We start from the raw sequence: 21,907 nt of genomic DNA on the forward strand, positions 1-21,907 counted from the left end.
TGCACCACGGAACTCCAACTTTAAAAAGGTTTCATTGTGTTTGAGTGACCCATTGAGAATTCATCTTGCATTTTGTTTTCTTAGTGTCTTAGATGCACCAGGAAAGAATGAAACATTGTTCTCTTCCCTAGAGGGGAAGCTAAATATTAAGACCAGCCTGCACACAGCAGTTTGTATGACTTGCTCTAGAACAAGCTGTGCACTGAGTATGGAGTAGCCACTGTTTTGGGGAAGGCCCTTCTCAGCCTGGACAGGACAGGGAGTAATGGCTGACAGAGGGCTGGGAGCAGCACCCAAGCAAGGCATCGTGTGGCCACAAGGAGCAAGGACAGCAGTGGCCACTGTGGACTTAGCAGGGGTTGTACTGGTTTAAAAACCAGACATCTGGAAGATTCCTTTTCAAAACTATAGGGAAGTTCCAAGAGTGCAGCAGCTTTGTCTTGTTCACGGGCCTAGCCTCAGAAGACAAACAGTACCTGGGACATAATAAACACTCAGTATCTGGGAAGGAACGAATGCTCAGATCATAAAAGTCTCCAGGCATCTTTGTAGGGTGGAAGGAAAAGAAAGAGAGGTCTCAACAGAACTGATATTGGACTTCCCAATAATTGTGGTAGGCAGGGCTCAAACTGGTTCTCTTAAAATTGGGGAAATGAAAAACAAAAGTCACATTATTAGCACCCAATTGGGTAAATTCATTTCTAGTACACTAATCACTGAAAGCATTTATTAATAAATAAAGTCCTGACAGGGATGCTATGCAAATGAAATACTTCTATCTGAGGGGCAAGATTAGATAATACAGACGTTTTTTGACATTTTGGGGTCACTTATCCTTTTGAGATCTAATGAAAGCTGTGAATTTCTCCACAGAAAAATCCATATGCAGACACTGCAAGAATCATGGGAGGGTGGAAGTAGGGGTGGGAGTGAAGGTGAGGGGAGGGGAATAGAGATTGAAGAATGACTCATTAAAGAAAAGCAGGATAAGAAGAATCCGATATCTTTTTTGAATCTATCTCAATCAGGAATTCAAAGGCACAGCAACAAAGAGGCAGGACTGAGGGAGAAAGCTAAGTGCTCAGGTAGCTGAAATGGTAACCAGGATCTCTGAATTAAAAGCAGAGAGATAATAAGTGCTGGAGAGAAAACAGACCTGGATTCAAATCTCAATTCCATTCCTCCTTAGGTGTATCCCACTAGTCAAGCTACTTAATTTGTCTGAGCTTTGTGTTCCCTGAAATTGTATCCACTGATGGAGTTAATTTTGAAGTGCAAAGCTTTACCCTGAGCATGCTCTAACTGGCAAATCTGTATTTCACTGTGGTAAGAACGTATTTCTTGTAACTGAGTCACTGGACAAAGAATCTAGTTATTTAGTATATAAAACATGTGGCATATAGCAGGTCTTCAGTATTTGTAGAATGAGTTAGTAAAGGCAAAATAAATATAGTGGAATGCAAAAACAGTAATCCCTAATTCCTGTGTTTTGACATAAAACAAAAACCTTTTAATATAAATTTCAAACCAGACTGGATTTTATCAATGCAACAAACAACTTCTGAACATCTATATTTTGTGAGATAAAAATTACTCAAGATTAAATTACATGTAATGTTGTACTTTCTAAGCTAAACACAAATACATTTTAGAAATATTCTCAGCAAAGATTAAGACAAATTCTGCAATAGTTGCTATAATTTTTCAGAGTATTTATTCATTAAATAAGTATTCACCTAGTGCCTATAATATTTGCAAAATCTTATGCTTGCTAGGAAGTAATAGATATTTTCTACATTTTTTTAATCTTATGTAATGTGACTAGGAACTTATCAGTAGGAATGAAAATACATACAAGTAAGGTATATGGTCAGCAAATGTATTTAAGTACTCTATAAGAACAGACAATAAAAGAAATGTCAAAAGGAGCAAGAGGTCACTTTGGAATAGAAAAGTGATACAAAGATTTTGGAGATAGTATTTGAAGTGAGTTTTAGGAATGGCTTAAATACAAGCAAAATGGAAGGCATGATAAGCAGCCTCAGAATCAGTACATCTTTTTATAAAAATTTTTTAAATGGGATAGAGTCTTGCTCTGTCACCCAGGCTGGAGTACAGTAGAGTGGCAAGATCATAGCTCACTGCAGCCTTGAACTCCTGGGCTCAATCAATCCTCCTGCCTCAGCCTCCCAAGTATCTGGGACTACAGGTGCACATCACCAAACCCAGCTAATTTTTCTTGCTTTTTGTAGAGACAGCATCTCACTGTGTCACCCAGGCTGGTCTCAAACTCCTAGGCTCAAGTGATTCTCCTGCCTCAGCCTCCAAAGTGCTTGGATTACAGGCATGAGCCACCACACCTGGCCCCTCAGCATACTTTCTAACAAGAGAGGAGCATTTCTCACCGATGTCAATCGATTTGAAATTATTGACTAGTCTCTCATTAGGCTCCTCAATATCTCCAAAGCTGGATGACCAGTAAAGGCATGTGGACCTGCATTTTACTGGTGACACAAAACAATTACACTACAGGCTTTGCTGCAAAGGATTACTCAGGTGCCTGCCCATTGGTATTCATCAAAACTTCCACTGAAGCCAGGCGTGGTGGCTCACGCCTGTAATCCTAGCACTCTGGGAGGCCGAGGCAGGCGGATTGCTCGAGGTCAGAAGTTCGAAACCAACCTGAGCAAGACCCCATCTCTACTAAAAATAGAAAGAAATTAATTGACCAACTAAAAATATATATACAAAAAAAAAGTCAGCCGGGCATGTTGGCTCATGCCTGTAGTCCCAGCTACTCTGGAAGCTGAGGCAATAGGATTGCTTGAGCCCAGGAGATTAAGGTTGCTGTGAGCTAGGCTGACGCCATGGCACTCACTCTAGCCTGGGCAACAAAGTGAGACTCTGTCTCAAAAAAAAACCTCCACTGAAAGAACCACTCTGAGGACAAGTACTTAGAGGACATGCAGTTCTGTCATTCTCTGACATCCTGAGGTCTATCTCCACATCTTTTCAGACCAACCAACATATAGCTACCTGGACAACCTCCCCCTGCCTCTCCCATAGCCTCAGCCCTACAGAAGAGCTTTGGGGACCCCTTCTTTTGTCACACCTTCAGCTCTAGTTCAAAGGTACTCAAGAGAGGCAATCCTATGAAACTCTACCTGTGTAAGAAACTTGTTAAGCATAATCATAAGACACAATGTCCATGTAGGAAAAATTCCAATCTGAACTTAGCACAAAGAATGGATGTGCTCATTTTGAGCAATGGTTTTAGTACAAACACTGTCAACTAGGTAACATAAATATATCTTTACCAGCTGGCACTTAGAAATGTTAGAGGCCAGTAAAAGTGTAGGTCAATTCACAAAGCATCTTAAATCTAATTCCAAACGCTGTTTTGTGCTAACAACTGACTTTCTTCTCCCATTAAATGTATAAAAGCACCACTATTTCCCTGTGTCCTTTGGAACTGCCTTAAATCCTACAGAAAGGTAGGTTGTAAATAAATGACTGATTGGATTTCTCCTTTTGCTAGTGAGGGTAGTCTACCTTTATCCCTAAATAATCAGATTTATGCCTGGTGGGCAAATGGGCTTGCTGCAGGCCTGCAAGAGATACTGTCCACTATCTCTGCATCTGTCACTGACATTCAGCCATGTTGCCACATGTCAGGTACACCAACACCCACACTACCTCACAGCGGAGCACCGAATCAATCAGGACTGCCAAGGAATTCCAGGAATCAACAGACAACTTTACACAACCAGAAGGGGGCAAACTCCAGTCATGCCCAGCGATATTGCTGCCAAGTCTCAAAGAATAAGGCAAACCGTGCTTTAAAAAAACTGTCTGGAATTAGAAATGTCTTTTACACATCACACATGAATGTCTTTATAGTACATATCACGTTCAACACACTTTAATGGCCACCTACTTTGTGTTAAAAACAATATGGCCATGTTGAAGGGACTTAGGGACAATAGAGTTTCAGGCCTCCCCATGACAGTAGACAGCAGGGACTCCTGGAGAAAGCACAGACCTTGGATATCAGACAGGCATGGCTCTCTGAGTCTTGCCTTTGCCACTTACTTCCTGTGACTGCAGCCATGTCAGATAACTCTGAGCCTCCATTTCCTCATTTGTAAAAGTCAAGATGAAGGAGATGATGATGCCCCAGCTAATCTCAGGATTGCTGATGTGCAAAGGATCTAGCAGAGTGTCTGACTTAGTAAATGTTACCTTCTCTCCAGTTCACCTCATTTTTGCCAAAAAAAAAAAAAAACTTTGTCAGCAAGTGAAAACATTCTAGGAAACTAAGTATAATCAAAGGCAAAAATAAAATTACTGTAGAGATAGAAAAATAATAACACACACTCTCATTTGCCTAACAACTCTATCCGGGTGCTGTTATTATCCACGGTTTATAAATGAGGGTGCCAAAGGCTCAGCTATGCCAGAAAATTTGTCCACGTAAGTGGCACAGTTGGGCTTTGAGTAGTCTGACTCCAGAAGCCCTGCTCTTCACCATCTAAAAGTACTGGTTTAAAATATATGAACATAAAATACATGTAGAATTTTCTAGAACAGAGAGAAAGAGGCAATTTATTTCAACTGGAGAATTATGTGCAGGAAGCCTTTGGGGAAAATAGGACATCAGAGCTGCCCCTTAAAGGAAGAGCAAGATCTCATCTTGGTAGAGAAGGAATGGAAAAGGGGATATGAGGAGGAGGCCTATTGCAGGCTGAGAGACTCCAACCACGTGGAGACATAAAAGGACATGATGTGCAGGAAGACGGTGAGAAATTTACATGGATAGATATCCCTTGGCTCATGGACACAACGTGGTGTAAGCCAGCAGTGGTAATTCTATCCCCACTTGCCAGATAGAGGAATGAAGCACGAGGTAGAATTAGAGAATAGGTTGAGGCCAAATAATGTCACATCTGGAATGTCTTCCAGGAACATTTGAACCTTAGAGTCAATAATTAGCCACATATGGTTATAGAAGAGAAAATGCATGATGCTACTCATGCTCCAAGAAAGTAACAGTCAATTATGTGGAGGAAATGTTAGAATAGGGGTGACAAAACAGTTAGGAGAACCCTGTGATATTTAAGCCAAGAGACAGTAAAGGGTTGAATGGGGGGCAATGGAAATGAGCATGCACATAGATATCCCAGAGGGAAACTGGCTGGCCTTGACTATTGATGTGGGTGCCTGAAAAGACTGATATTTTTGGCCAATAAGGAGAAGACAGGAAGAGGAGAAGGAGGAGGCAGCTAGCAGTCCTTTGAAAAATATCCTTTGAAAAGCAGTGTAATAATAGGGGTGCATTGGGCTGCAATGAAAAGAATACCCAACCCAGAGGTTTAGACAATAAAGATATTTCATTACCTCCTATAAGAAGTCTGAAGGTAGACAGTTCCAGGGGAGGTTAAATTGCTCCAGTGATGTGAGAGACTGGGTTGGTGTCTATGAAATCCTCTTAACCTTTCCTCATAGTCTCAAATGGTGGCAGCAGCAACTCAGGTATCCTTTCTTCCCATGAGGGCATCCAAAAAGGAAGGGCCTCTCTTCCCACATGCCAGAAGCTTCTGAACAGACCTCCTATGTGCCAGCATGTTATTCACTGGCTACCCTCAGCTACCAGGAAGCTGGCAAAGTAAGTATCTGGTAAATGGAAATAGGAATGCCATGAACGGCTTACACCATAACATACTCATGGGCTGAGTATAATTACAGGCTAGTCAAATTCAGGATGTGTTAATAAGGACGTCATGGCTACCAGGAGAATATTCTGAGTTCCTAAGCTTGGCCAGAAGATGGGTCTTCACCCTCCCAAGCAAGAGGAAGGGATTTTACAGAACACTAGGATTTGTGGTTCAGATTGAGAGAGCTTCTGGTGAAGCAGTCTCAGGTGAGATAGAACTCTCTCTCCTCCCAGCAGTCTTGGGAATAAAAGAAAATTAGCTAATTCCCTTTGCCAGGATGACTTAATCCTTTGTGCATGTGCAAGTCCTAACTAGTCTTTAAGGGACAGTTCAATTACCACTTCCTTCAAAAGGCTTTTTCATCACTGGGCAAGGTGTGCCCCATTGCACTGTTTACATACACCTGGCCATCACTCTGGATGTGTTCACCTTCTAAGTCTGCACACATAAGCTATCATTGAATCCAGGTGGCTTATCTAAATAGCTACTGATTCTGTCCACCTCTCTCCATCTCCATGGCTGGCAATAACTACTGATATCTATTAGACATGTACCACATGCCAGATGCATTATTCGTATATTTTATACCGATTAATGCATGTAATCCTTTCAACAACCCCATAAGGCAGACCATAGCAATTATTTTATGCATAAGGAAACTTGAAAATAGAAATGTTAAGTAACTTGATCAAATTCACATAGGTAGTAAGTGATAGAGGTACTCTTAGGAGTTTTTCTGTTTGTTTGTTTTGAGACAGAATCTTGCTCTGTTGCCTAGGCTAGAGTGCCATGGTGTCAGCCTAGCTCACAGCAACCTCAAACTCCTGGGCTCAAGCAATCCTCCTGCCTCAGCCTCCTGAGTAGCTGGGACTACAGGCATGGGACACCACACCCAGCTAACTCTTTCTATTTTTAGTTGCCTAACTTTTTTTTTTTTTTCCTATTTTTAGTAGAGATGAGATCTCACTCTTGTTCAGGCTGATCTTGAACTCCTGACCTCAAGCAATCCTCCCACCTCGGCCTCTCACAATGCTAAGATTACAGGTGTGAGCCACCATTCCCAGCCCAGATGACAGTTTAAATGTCACTTGACACTGGGGAAAGCCTTCCCTCCACCCTCTAGTTCAAGTTATCATAGGTCATAGCAGATTCTGTTAATGTATCACTAAATGATCAACCTCACAAGGGCAGGGCAGAGTTTGTATGCCTCGTTCATCAATTTACCTCCGGCGATGAGCCCAGTGGTTGCTCAGGAATGAGTCCACTTTTATTATGGCTACAAGTCTCAGATCCCTTGCTAACATGCAAGTTCTTTAAGGTCAAAGACTGTGTCCCTCGGGGAAGGGGGCAATGCAACATATATAATCTAAACATTTATACCCCCATAATATGCAGAAATAAAAAAAAAAACTGTGCCCCAGGGAAGCATGCAGCTATAAGAAAGAGAATATGGTCTTTGGCCCATATTAACTCAAATTCTAGTACACCACCACCAAATCTAGATGCAAGCATGATTTCTCAAGTCTCAACTTCCTTAACTGTAAATGGGAATAATGACATTGTGAAGACTAAAAAAGACACTGAAAACAATGTGTTAGCAAACCTACCAGCAAATGCCCCTTAGATCCTTCCTTTCCAGATTCATCTTTGTATGTTAGTAGATCAATGACATAAGCAGTGAGGACACACATCTGAGGTCCAGCAACCACCCCAGACAGTTTATCACAGGCTGTGGCTTCCTTTTCCACCGCTTGGTGTACTTGGGTGCCACCAAGTGAAAACATGCAACAGTGCTACCACCATGAGCAAGGGGTTAAGAATATGTCAGGGGCAAAGAGAAGGAAGGGGACAGAATGAACATGGTACATGTTAAGTATCCACTGAGTATCAGGTATTTTCATACATTATTTCCTTAATACATAGCAAAAGGTAATCTGATTCTATAGATAAGGAATTGTAGGCTCTGTGAGGTTAGGTCTCACCTGTGGTCTCGGAATAGGTAAGTGGTGGAGACTCTGACCTGAACCCAGGTCTCTATTTCTCTATGGGACTTGCTTCTGTCACCTCAGGGCACTACCTTCAAAACGATTCTCTTCCTCGCTCTTGTTGCTGCGTACGTGTGCATTAAAAGTCCCAAGGCATCTTTATGTACCTTAAAAGTCAATCTGACCCTGCTGTATGTGGGAGGAATCAGGCAATTTAGTAAGATTTGAGCACGCAGTGTCTCAAAGCTAACTATTTGCAAATGAATTAAACATGTTATAGGCTTTATTTTAAAAAGCTACCTGCCACTTGGGTAGAAAAACTAACTCTGAATTTTGCTCAATACCAAAATGTTGGGTAGAGGATATTTTTCTAAAATAACCCGACTTTAAATGAGCTTTAATTTAATGTATTAAAAGCAGTTAGTCATTACCATTCTCTGGGCATAAATGAAGTTATGTGTAATGAGGAAGGAGGTCTAGGAGAGAGGAGGAGGAGAGAGGAAGGTATGTTCCGTCTCTCTGAGATGCTGCCCCAGATCTGGGCTTGAAGTGGACAAATAAACTCCTGACACTTCTCTTCTGGTCCCATCACAGAAACTATGTGCTACAATTACTCAAAATGTAATCCACCCACTATGTGTGTCTGAATCTCCTAGAATGCTTGTTGAAACACCACTTATTGGGGCCCACTCCAGGCTTGCAGATTCCCATTCTCTGAGGATGATCCCCAGAAATCAGCATATTATCAAACACCCCTTAATGTTTCTGATTCATCCCAAGGTTTGAGAACAGCTTTAGGAGCCCTGTTAAAAATTTAAAGATCACAATGATTCAACATATTCATTTATTTCAAAGGGATATTATTTTCTTTTTTTGAACATTGAAAGTTTTTAAATAAAAATATTTATCCCAGCACCTCTAAAGGTGAGACATTCCCATTTTAAAATGAGGGAAATCAAGTCTTGAGATATACATGGCACGCCCTCTCTTTAAACACAGCCAGAGTGTGTTTAAATCAAATGCCTTGCATCTCGTAAGAGAGCAACAGTCACCAATTCACTAACTAGGGAGTTCTACACCATATATCTAAGCCACTTGATCAACTCGTTTTTGTATTCAATTCCTAAGGAATTTTATCTGGTGGGGGAATGGCATGTTTTCTAAATGTATAATTTCAGTGTGATCCTTCCTTAGGAATAGACTCCCTGACTCAACTAATTGCATGTTCAGGACGCTCTTTTATTCTTTTTCTGTACAACCCCAGAAAAGGTAATTTTCTAGATAAATCACTTCCTTTTCTTACTCCTCTCCACTGGCTAAAGCCAGTCCCCCAACCCACTCTCTTACCGCTACCCTACCCTACCAATTAAAATTCTGGATATAGGAAATTAATTTTTGAAAGAAAAAAAAAAAACAAACTAAGACTTGAACAGCTCCTTATGATTAAACTAACACCTGCGATCTTTCACAAGTTTAGCAGTCTCTCTTCCTTTGCTTCTTGGGACTTGTCCCAAACCTGAGAGTTCCCTGAAATTTGAGGGCCAGGTCCCCATGCATGGATTCATCAGTTTCAGGGTTTATTGGAATCTCCCCATTTGGGAAAGCTCTGAGAGTTTTGTCACCTTGGAAACACAACAGCAGCCTCCCTGAATGTGCACAGAACGTTTTTAAGTACCATAAGAAAACAGGGTGTAGTTACCCCCAAATGTAAGAGTCACGATGCAAAACAGTCACTGACTCGGTAATATCTTTAGTCAAAAATAGTATCTTCAACCTGACAAATAACATGTGTACTTTTTTTTCCCCCTAACTAAACAGGTCGCTGGAAAACAGCTCAAAAATATCCCATCCCTATATTTTATTTTTTTTTGTCTAAAAATGAAACAGCTTCACTTATCACCCTGGCCGAGCCACTACCTGCGTATATGGAGCAGTAAATATTAAACATCAGGTTACCTGTATCATTTGTAGAAATCCTGATTTTGGAAAAGCGAGTATAGAAGACACATTCATAGAAGACATTTTGAACCTTAAAATGGAACTGCTTGCTTTGATGCAAACAGCTATGGGGTGTGAGTGTGAGAGAGAGAGAGACAGAGACAGAGACAGAGAGACAGAGACAGAGAGAGATATGGCTGAATAATTTCTTTCAGACTATCCCTTCTAGTATTATGAGTTGTTGAGACTGTATCATCAGTAATTGTCTCCGATGAATTATTGGGTGAATGAAATCAGTTCTTTTTATGCTACGTCCTGGACGCACTGATCAAACAACACTGATCAAATGACCCTTCCTCCTGTTATTTCTTTCACAATAAATTCAGCCAGATCTAAGGAGCGCCTAGCCTGTGCCAGGCACTGTGCCAGGCGCAGGAAATACCAAGATAAATGTAGCAAGGTTCGGGTTTCTACTGGTGAGTTAAGAGGAGCGAGAACAGATCTCCTTGCTCCCCGCTTTGCACCTTGCACCGCAGCCGGGACGGCTGTCGAACCAGTAGTGGTGTGAGTACTCCACCGCTCCCGGCTGCTGGGAACTCGTTACTCCCGAGCCAGCCCACGAGCCTAGCGCCAGGCTTGTCTTTGCGTCCCCAAGAGCCCGAAGCTCCACTCCCAGGCCGCGGCGCCCGCTCCGCACCGAGCGAGCCCGGGACCCCGCAGCGCGCCGCGCCGGGTCCCTTCCACCTGCCCGCCCGTCGGGGTGCGCGCAGCCTGCGCCCGCTTACTTTGCCGCTGTCGCTCACGCCCAGCAGGTGATCCCGCAGCACCTCCATGGGGCAGGTCCAGGTGGAGTGGACGAACGTCCCTCGGAAGATGTGCGCCAGGGGTGGCATCTGGGCGGCGCACATGCCGGCGGCGGGGCGCAGCGCGGGGTCCGCGGGCCGAGCAGGGCGCACCGGGCGGAGGCGCGGCGCGGGCTCTCTGCAGCTGCGGGCGGCTGCCGGGCGGACACCGGCTTGGTGCTGCCCCCGCGTCCCCGGGCGGTCTCCTGCCCCCTGCAGGCCGCGCCCAGAGGCTGGCTTCCCTCCCTCCCCGATGCCAATAGGATTCTGCTCCCCGGAGTTGGCTCCGCGCTGCCTGCCGCGGGGTGTGGTCTCTCTCCCCACCCCTGCGCTAGTTTGGGATGTGTTAACTGTTTGAGTTATCAAGATCAGCCACAGCTGAGGCTCGCAAACCAGCTCCCTCCACCGTTGATGCTTGGCACGCCTGAAGGTGTGCCTGCCTTAAACTCTCAGGGCCATTTATTTCTTCAACCTGTAGCACCCAGGTGCTGAACTTGCAGAAGCTCAGTGACAGGTGAAAGGTCTGTCGGGGCTGCCCAACTTATGACCGGTTTCATTTTCGGTTCCTGCAGACTGTGGAATATGGATGCGTCCTCGCTTGCCGGTCTGGAAGCCTTTCTAGAACCTTACTGTGGGCCCCACAACTGGGGCGGAGGTCAATCTGGACCCCAAACCTCCTCTCTTCACCTTGAGGCCAATGTTTTTGGTCGTTGTGTCCGTCCACAAACAATTCCAATCCCAATTTCTTTCAAGTACCGCTTTAATTTACTTCCAACTGTACAAGGGTAGAAAATTAAGTTAAGTCAAATAGCCAGGGAAGGCAGCGTGGCCTAAGGGCGCTGGAATAGGAATCAAGAAACTATGGGCAAGACCTGTGGGTCTCAGCTGCCTTATCGCCTTTGGTAATTTAAACAGAGCTTGGAGTGGGTCACTGCTACCACCGCCTCTAGGCCAGCTTCCCTCCCTGCAAACAGCCACAGGGGCCTTCACTGAGTTCCCCCAGAGAGACCGACTGGTTTCCACTCCGGTCCTCACAAAGCTGTCCCTTCTACCCTGATGCTTCTTTGCCTCCTCACTTGGCCACTCCTCTCATCACTGGTCTGCCTCAAGTGCCAGGTCTTCGGAGTGACCTTCTCTGACCACCAAGCCAATGGCAGCCCACTGCCAGCAGTTTCTATTCCATCAATCCATCTTATTTCTGCCACTGCATGTATCATGTCCATCCTTGTTTATTTCATGTGTTTCCATCTATTCCTGTTTCCCTCCCCCAATACACACACGCACCAGTAACAGAAGGAGCAGGAGAAATGTCTTGCTTGTGCCTAGAATAATGCCTGGTGTTCCATACATATTTATTGAAGACATGAATGAATGGGTTTTTCTGTGAGCACAGCAATAACCTGAGATAAATATCTATTTTGAGTCCCACATAAGGGGTGAGGGTTTCGTTGCAGTGTGTGAGCAGGCTTTCTCTGAATTGCTGCTTTTATGGCACAGGGCTGAGTTCTATAAATGATTCATTCCCATCTCAGTTCCTTTACTTCCTCCATGCCAAGGTCAAGGGTGACCAACTTATCCTGGTTTCCCAGACACGTTCCTAATTTTAGCACTGAAAATCTGGCCACCCAGGAAACCCTAGGAACACAGAGATGGTTGGTCGCCCCACCAAGGACTCGGCATTAGGAATCCCTGAAGCTGAGGTCATTACACTTGTCTCTTGGAGACTTCATCCCCTTCTCCTTGTCACTTTCTCCTGGTTCTGCAGACCTTGCGCCCTCCCTGCAGTCCAGCACACTGAAAAGTCTCCTGACCTAGGCTTGGATATGCACAAACCTCAGAAAGAAAGGTAAAGAGAATGTCTGGCTTTTAATTCAATTACATGTTTCCAACAGATGTATGGATTGCCTAACACACATACAGCTAATAATTTCTTTTAATGAAAGCAACCTAAATGTTCAACAATTGATATTAGTTTTGTGAGTTACAATGTATCTACTCAGTAGAACATTATGCAATTATTTAAAACAATAGGGGAAATATGTAGTCACAATGTTAAACTTTTTTTTGTCTACTTTGCTCACTACTTTTTAAAAATTTTTTTTTATTTTAGCGTATTATGGGGGTACAAGTGTTAAAGTTATGTATATTGTCCATGTCCCCCCTCACCCCTCGAGTCAGAGCTTCAAGCGTGTCCATCTCCCAAACGTTGCACCTCTTACTCGTTGTGTTTGTATATACCCATCCCCTCCTCCCCCCTCCCACCTGCCCGATGCCAGATAAATGTTATTCCTATATGTCCACTTAGGTGTTGATCAGTTGATACCAATTTGCTGGTGAGTACATGTGGTGCTTGTTTTTCCATTCTTGAGATACTTCACTTAGTAGAATGGGTTTCAGCTCTGTCCAGGAATATACAAGAGGTGCTATATCACCATTGTTTCTTAAAGCTGAGTAGTACTCCATGGTATGCATATACCACATTTTATTAATCCACTCATGAATTGATGGGCAGTTGGGTTGTTTCCACAGCTTTGCAATTGTGCTGCTATAAACATATGAGTGTACGCGTCTTTTTCATAAAGTGACTTTTGATCTTTTGGGTAGATGCCCAGTAGTGGAATTGCTGGATCAAATGGTAGATCTACTTGTATCGCTTTGAGGTATCTCCATATTGCTTTCCACAGAGCTTGAACTAGTTTGCAGTCCCACCAGCAGTGTAGGAGTGTTCCTCTCTCTCCGCATCCATGCCAGCATTTATTGTTTGGGGACTTTGTGATAAAGGCCATTCTCACTGGAGTTAAGTGATATCTCATTGTAGTTTTGATTTGCATTAGAGATGTTGAGCACTTTTTCATATGTTAGTTGGCCATTATTCTGTCTTCTTTTGAGAAGTTTCTGTTCATGTCCTTTGCCCATTTTTTGATGGGGTTGTTTGATTTTTTTTCTGGCTGCTTTTCCTGAGTTCTAAATAGATTCTAGTTATCAGCCCTTTATCAAATGTGTAGCTTGTGAAAATTTTCTCCCATTCTGTGGGTTGTCTGTTTGCTCTCTTGACAGTTTCTTTGGCTGTGCAGAAGCTTTTTAATTTGATCAGGTCCTATGTGTTTATTTTTGTTGCTGTTGTGATTGCCTTTGGGGTCTTCTTCATAAATTCTTTTCCTAGGCCAATGTCTAGAAGAGTATTTCCAACATTTTCCTCTAGGATTCTAATAGTTTCACACCTAAGTTTCAAGTCTGTTACCCAGCGCGAATTGATTTTTGTGAACGGTGAAAGGTGTGGGTCTTGTTTCAGTCTTCTACATGTGGCTATCCAGTTTTCCCAGCACCATTTATTGAATAAGGATTCTTTTCCCCAGTGTATGTTTCTGGCTGCTTTGTCAAAGATCAGTTGGCTATATGAGGATGGTTTTATATCTGGGTTCTCTGTTCTGTTCCACTGGTCAATGTCCCTGTTCTTGTGCCAGTAAAAAGCTGTTTTAATGACTATAGCCTTGCAGTATAGTTTGAAGTCTGGCAGATCGATACCTCTTATTTTGTTTTTATTGCCTAGGATTGATTTTGCTATACGGGGTCTTCTCTGGTTCCATGCAAAGCGTAAAATTATTTTTTCTATATCTGTGAAAAATGATGATGGTATTTTGATAGGGATTGCATTGACTCTATGGGTCACTTTGGGTAGTATAGACATTTCAACAATGTTGATTCTGCCGCCCCATGAGCATGGTATATTCTTCCATCTGTTTACGTCCTCTGCTATTTCCTTCTTCAGTGTTCCATAGTTCTCCCTGTAGAGGTCTTTTACCTCCTTCGTTAAATATATTCCAAGGTACTTTATTTTCTTTGTTGCTATTTTGAAGGGAATTGAGTCTTTGATTTGGTTCTCTCTTGTACTATTGTTGGCGTATATGAATGCCTCTGATTTCTGTGTATTGATTTTGTATCCTGATACTTTACCATATTCATTTATCAATTCAAGGAGTCTCTTGGTTGAATCCTTGGGGTTTTCTAGGTATAATATCATGTCATCAGCAAAGAGCGAGAGTTTGATCTCTTCTGGTCTCATTTGAATGCCCTTACTTCCATTCTCTTGTCTGATTGCTGTAGCAGGGACTTCCAGCACTATGTTGAATAGAAGTGGAGATAGTGGGTAACCTTGTCTTGTTCCAGTTTTTAAATCGACAAAAGTAATAAAAGACAAAGAAGGTCACTATATAATGGTGAAGGGTACAGTTCAACAAGAAGACATAACAGACTGCTCCCTCCCTGCAGTCCGGCACACTGAAAAGTCTCTTGACCTAGGCTTGGATATGCACAAACCTCAGAAAGAAAGGTAAAGAAAATGTCTGGCTTTTAATTTGAAAAAGGATTCAATTCTATGTTTCCAACAGATGTATTGATTGCCTAACACACATACAGCTAATAATTTTTTAAATGAAATTAACCTAAATGTCCGACAATTGATATTAGTTTTGTGAGTTAGAATGTATCTACTCAGTAGAATACTATGCAGTTATTTAAAACAGTAGGGGAAATATGTAGTCACAATGTTAAACTTTTTATTTTATTTTATTTTTTTAGACAGAGTCTTGCTTTGTTGCCCAGCCTAGAGTGAGTGCTGTGGCGTCAGCCTAGCTCACAGCAACCTCAAACTCCTGGGCTCAAGCAATCCTGCTGCCTCAGCCTCCTGAGTAGCTGGGACTACCGGCATGCGCCACCATGCCCGGCTAATTTTTTCTATATATATTAGTTGGCCAATTAATTTATTTCTATTAATAGTATAGATGGGGTCTCGCTCTTGCTCAGGCTGGTTTCAAACTCCTGAACTCAAGCGATCCGCCTGCCTTGGCCTCCCAGAGTGCTAGGATTATAGGCATGAGCTACCGCACCCAGCCATATTAAACTTTTTAAAATGATATTTATACAATGGTTAAAACTGTGAAAATCTATAAGCATATTGGCTAGAATTGAAAAGGTATACCAAACAATTGATATTGTTCTGTTGAAATAATGGAATTGCTAGGCGGAGAATTTTTAGAAATATATTTATCAATGTTGTTACAGTGTGCCTTACTGAATGAGTAACCAATATGTAGTTTTAAGGCCGGGTGAGGTGGCTTACATTTGTAATCCTAGCACTTTGGGAGGCCGAGGCAGAAGAATTGCTTGAACTCAGGAGTTTGAGACCAGGCTGAGCAAGAGTAAGACCCCATCTCTCCTAAAAATGAAAAAATTAGCCAGGCATGGTGGCGATGCCTGTAGTCCCAGCTATTTAGGAGGCTGAGGCAGGAGGATGGCTTAAGCACAGGAGTTTGAGGTTGCCGTGAGCTATGATGATGCCACTGCACTCTAGCCAGGGTGACAGTCTGTTTCCAAAAAAATGTAGTTTTAAATAAAGTTAATTTTTTTATTATTTTTTGTTTCAGCTCTAGAATTTTCAGTTATAGTTTAATCTTCTTAAACAGAAGAAAGAGCCATGGGCCCCCAGGTGACATGGTATTAGAGCTCCTCACATAAGGGTTAGCTCTTTTAAGCAATGCACAGTTCCACTTCCATTCCCAGTCAAGTTGTAGGTACCTGGGCACGGGCTCTAGAACCCCTGGGTGCCACACTCCCAGGCAGCATGGCTCAGCCACACGCCGAGAAGTCTCAGCTTCCCCATTACTCTCACCAGTTCTCCACCCTCCAACTTAGTAACTCCTTTAAACCATTGGTCCTCCTGCAATTTTGACTCCCATCCTGGCATTCCCATTCAAATGTTCTCCTGGCTATGGAGATTTGGAAGAAAAAAAGAGTAGAGAGCTCTCATATTCACCTTCAAAACACAGCCCAAGCACCATCAGTGCCCTAGCCCCAGGTATCACTTCTTTCAGGGAAAAAAAAAAAAAAAGCCCCTCCCTGGCATGAAACATTCCTGAGGTAGCCCCCGCCTGCTTCGTCAGACCTGTCACCTTCCGCTCTCCCATATGTCACGAGTCTGCTTTGCTCACCCTCTTCTCTCTGCCTGTGGTGCCCTTTTACCACCTAACGCTACACCTGCCTCACTTTCCCACCCACTCTCCCTACCACCAAATGCTTCAGGTTAATTACTCACCCCCATCTGCATCCAGGAAATCTTCACACCTCTGCTCTCTCTTGAGTGTCAAGCGTTCCTCCTCTGAGTCCGTGGGGTGCTATCGCTGTTCCTTTACTCACCCATCTCCCCAGAAGATTGTGTTCTCTTGAAAGATGATGTCCTCTCTCTTTCTTTCTGTGTGTCCCCTTCACACACTGTCCGGTCACTACAAGGTGCTCTGTAGACTTATGATATGAATGTTAATTTCAGGAGGTAGCTCTAGTGCCTATATTATAGTGATAAAAACTAAGAGGCTATAGTGGGTGTATGCTAATAGTGAGCAATTCATTGGGATAAGAACTTGGGAGTTTTATTTTATTTACTTCGTTTTCTAACATTTCATTATGAAAATGTTCAAATATACAGAAATGTTGAAAAGATTCATTTCTTAAGATCACAATTCTCCCTACTTTAGATGGAGCCAAGTAGTCCCCAAACTCCCAACTACTGGATGGGACCAGTGTGTTCTAAATGTCTAATTGCCCGAGGCAAAGAACTGGACCATAGCATGATCAGTTTTGACATTTTGATCATCTTATTAGTGTAATTATACCTGTAGTTATCTGCTAAATAGAACTTGACTGTGTAAAAATGCTTTATGTTCTACTATCTCATTTTGAGACTCACAACAACCCTATAAAGTAGGATGAGAATGTATTTTAACCGTTTCACAGACTGGGAAACTGAGGTTCAGGGAGGGTGGCTTGTCTATCCAGTTAGTATAGGAGGGACCTGGGTGTGGAATCCAGTGGTCCTCATGCATCATCTTGTCGCAGTAGGCTGCAAGGAATCATCTATTCGGTTTTGCCATGACTCACGTCGTCACTGCATTGGGAGCACTCATCTACAACTTGCACATTGTACGTGATTTTCTAACAGTTGCTGGTGACACGCAGATCTAGCCCGAAGTGAAGCCAAAGCGGGAATAATGAACCTTGATGAGAACAAGAGTCCAATCAGCATAGGCCAGTAAAATGGGCCAGGGAGAATAACTCATGCTTTCGTGAGGCACAGAAAGGGAAGGGCAAGCGGGTTAAATGAGAAGCCACTTTTCATCTCCTAGCTAGGAGGGAAGTTGTCATTGCACAGTGAAATAAATGCCTGTCTATTTTATTTATTCTTTTCATGTAGCTAAATCTATCAGTTTCCATGGTGCCCCGTGTTCACCATGGAAACTCTGACAAGCTCGTTATGCTTTAGGTAAAAAAGAAAAAAGATACACCAAAAATTTGAGATGGGGATAAATGCATTCCTTTTAAAACTGTGTGTTCTTCTGAGTGGGAAGCCTTGATGGATAGCAAACCATAATGATCTCCCTTTTCCAGTTCTGAAGTGAGAACACAGGCTTGCCTAGCCATTGAAGGAGCACCCATGGCCCCCCGAAAATTACTTTATCTGTGTAGCAATAGTTACGTCCGGGAGTATCTCACTTCTGTATGTACTGGCAATAGAGAGATGGCTCAATCTTCATTTTGTCGATCTTTATGAAAGCATAGTACCAGTCCCTATGTACATTATTCTTCATATGTTCATTTAACAGATACTTATTGGGCACCTGTATTATGATAGGTACTATGGATATGACTACATATGAAATAGATATTGTCCTGCCCATGTGGAATTTACACTAATCTACTTTCTCTCTGCCATCTCTAAGAGGAGAAATTAATAGTATTATCATAACATTTCCTTAGCATGATTGGTAAATAGCATTTTATTATGTATACCATGTATCATGTTTTAAATGATATGAATATAATAAAAAGCACTTAAGATTGATGCTGAAGTGACACATTGATAATAATGCAGAAGTATACTATTTATTTAACATTTCATGTAAAGAAGTCTATTATTTTTAAGCACCTACTTTATTACTCATGTACTATTGACACATGTTCATTTTTTAAAGATTTCAACCTTTGAAAATACCTTATATCTCATTATCCAGATACATTAGCACCTTTTTGGTTTTCTTATAAAAGTTCAAATAAAAAAAAGACAAAAGATAATAGATAGCCTAGAAGTTTGTAGATGGGAAAAGTAAGCTAGAGAAAAGCTACCTCTACTTTATAGATCAGCAATTAAATTTAGAGAAATGCATACATATTGCCTGAATTTTAATGAAGAAAAAAAAAAAAACTTCAAAATGAGAGGATTGAGTTGCAACTTGAATTAGGTTTTATGCCAGAGAGGAGTGAAGAGATATTCCTTTTGGCTGGAACACAGGTAAGCAGCTGTCTCCATCACCTACTCAGATTGCTGGGTCCTAGAATCAGTTAGCACCTTAGTAGAGTTTAGCTTATGACAGCAAACTTGAAGCAAATACTATCCCCCTGGTGTTACTTTGTCTACCTTTATGCCCTAACATGGATCATAAAGACTTTCTACTTTTACTATCAAGGGACAAGCAGTAGATAGAATCGATCGATATCTATGGGTTCCTATTCCAGCTCAGTCACTAGCCAATGATACCTTGGGAAAGTCATTCTACCTCTTTTGGCCTTGATTTCTTCATCTGTAAGATGAGAGATCACATTCTATCGTTGGTTTCATACTTCTTTACTCCCAAGTATTCGTTTTCTTTTTCTTTTTTTTTTTTTTGAGACAGAGTCTTGCTTTGTTGCCCAGGCTAGAGTGAGTGCCATGGCGTCAGCCTAGCTCACAGCAACCTCAAACTCCTGGGCTCAAGCAATCCTGCAGCCTCAGTCTCCCTAGTAGCTGGGACTACAGGCATGTGCCACCATGCCCAGCTCATTTTTTCTATATATATTAGTTGGCCAATTTCTTTCTATTTATAATAGAGACGAGGTCTCTCTCTTACTCAGGCTGATTTCGAACTCCTGACCTCGAGCAACCCGCCCACCTTGGCCTCCCAGAGTGCTAGGATTACAGGCATGAGCCACCGCACCCATCCCCAAGGATTTGTTTTCTTATTTCTCCTGATAAGATCTAAATTTTTTTTTTTCTTTTTGAAGGAAGTCACGGAGGAGATAAATTTTTAAAAACATTTTATCTGTCAAGGAAACTAGTACAAGATAGAAACTTAATAAAAATTGTTACAGGAAAAATTTCCCCATTTTTCATTCATTAAAGATCAAAATAACTATCAATAAGAGCTTCCAATCAACATGAACTGTCTAGTATTATGTTGAATTCACATAATTCAAACCAAAAGTAGATCTAACATTTTACATAGCCCACAGAGTCTATCTCAAGCTAGACAAATTCTGTTAAGACTTTGTGAAATGTTAGAAATACTTTAAGAAACATAGTTTGAATTTGTTGAATAATCCTCCTAAGCATTCTGGGACTCTGGGTTGACAAATATTGAAATAGAGTAAGGAAGCCACTGACATGATTTTACATGTTTTTGAAAACTAGTTGTCCGTTTCTCTGTCTCAAACTAGAATTTACACATCTCCAGTATGCCATATTAGCAACTGAGACCAGGAGGATGAAATGAACAAGGTGCTCGTTTTTGAGACCACAGAGAAGGGTTGGTTTTTCTCATGGATATTAATGTGCAGCTCAACTGGTTCAAGCTAGTGGTTCCAAAGTGGAAAGATACTCGCCCCAGCTAACAACACATGATGGCCAATATGCTAAGTTATCACATAAATGTTCGTAGACTCCCTATTCCTGGAAACCAGGCCAAGTGGACTCTACTCTCGGAGAAAGTCAAACATGATCAGCATGACAGAAGCTACACAATTAGTATCCCTTTGGATAAGCATAACTGTCATATGGAAAGTAAAGAAAGACCAACTGAATTCAAGTTAAATAACAGAATAACAATGTTTTTAAATAAAAAAAGCTCTCAGGAATTCTCACAGTATTATTTGATATGTAAAATTAAACTTATCTGGAAAACTATAAATAAACGTCAAAACTTCCTTCTTTTGTGTATATTTCTAAATGGATGATTTTTAATATTATGTATAAATGGAGGAATTTACCATTTATGTAAGACTTTTCCAAATAAAATGCAAAAGCTATTAATTATAATTGTAACAAAAATATAGCCCCAAAGGGAGGGGAAAAAACATCTCTGAGAAGCAATTTTTGTTGCTGCTTTTATAAGTTTGGTTTGTGTTTTCAGAATTCTTTGTGGAATGGCACACAGTAGAATATCAGTAAATATGGACAGGTGCAGTGGCTCACGCCTGTAACCCTAGCACTCTGGGAGGCCGAGGCGGGCGGATTGCTCAAGATCAGGAGTTCAAAACCAGCCTGAGCAAGAGTGAGACACCGTCTCTACTATAAATAGAAAGAAATTAATTGGCCAACTAATATATATAGAAAAAATTAGCCAGGCATGGTGGTGCATGCCTGTAGTCCCAGCTCCTCGGGAGGCTGAGGCAGGAGGATCGCTTGAGCCCAGGAGTTTGAGGTTGATGTGAGCTAGACTGATGCCACGGCACTCACTCTAGCCTGGGCAACAAAGCGAGACTCTGTCTCAAAAAAAAAAAATATATATATATATATATATCAGTAAATATTAGATGAATTAATGGTATGTTATAAACACAAAACCTCAATTCAGAATCACTCATTTTCTCCCCTGGAAGCATTAAAAATACCATAGTGTATATAAACTACAATATGCTGTGAAACAAAGAATATGTAATTGGGGTTTTGGGCATGGGTAAGTATGGATGGTGTGCTGTTAAAAGTGACAGAAAACTGGCCCAAACGCCTTAGTCCAAATGAGAATGGGAATATACTACCTCACACTACAAAAAAAATTCATGGTCACACCTTTAATAAGCTCACAAGATAACGGTGGAAACTGAAAGGCACATGGGCAACTATTATAAACTGTATGCAGGTTGTTTTCTTCCCCCCTCAATTCCTCTCCTCTCTATTCATCCCCTGTAGGGCTCTGTGAAAATTAGATCTGTCTCTTTTACTACTTTGGAAACAGTGTTTAATGTAGGGCTTGGCATGGTGTAGACACTCAAATGATGTTTGTTAGATACATTAAGTGCAATGGTAAAGGTATGCATGAGATGTTGATTCTTTTCTCAGAAAGAGTAGATGCATAGAGAAAGAGGGTCTGCAGCATTGATTCTCAACCAAGAGTGGTTCTGCTCTCCAGGGAACATTTGGAAACGTCTGGAGATACTTTTGGTTGTCACAACTGGGGGATGCAACTGGCATCTACTGGGAAAAGGCCCGGGATGCTGCTAACCATCCTAAGATACACCAAGCAGCCCCCACCACACAGAGTTATCCAGTCCAAAATGTCAATGGTTCTGAGATTGAAAAACCTTTGGGTTAAGATCTTCAGCTACAGGATCTTAAATGTTCAGTCAT

The 21,907-nt window shown here is 41.9% G+C and overlaps 1 protein-coding gene across 2 annotated transcripts in view; it reads right to left on the minus strand.

Moving 5' to 3' along the window:
- Positions 1-10,659, minus strand: part of GDA (guanine deaminase) — an 88,180-nt gene extending 77,521 nt beyond the window's left edge. For both annotated transcript variants that reach the window (XM_076008630.1, XM_012770900.2), the window contains exon 1: positions 10,423-10,659. In XM_076008630.1, the coding sequence (XP_075864745.1) occupies positions 10,423-10,545 (123 nt within the window). In that variant the 5' untranslated portion in view covers positions 10,546-10,659. The remainder of the gene's footprint in view (positions 1-10,422) is intronic.
- Positions 10,660-21,907: the final 11,248 nt, after the last annotated feature.

Source organism: Microcebus murinus, chromosome 12 (assembly GCF_040939455.1).
Source record: "Microcebus murinus isolate Inina chromosome 12, M.murinus_Inina_mat1.0, whole genome shotgun sequence".
In the NCBI taxonomy this organism is placed as follows: Eukaryota; Metazoa; Chordata; class Mammalia; order Primates; family Cheirogaleidae; genus Microcebus; species Microcebus murinus.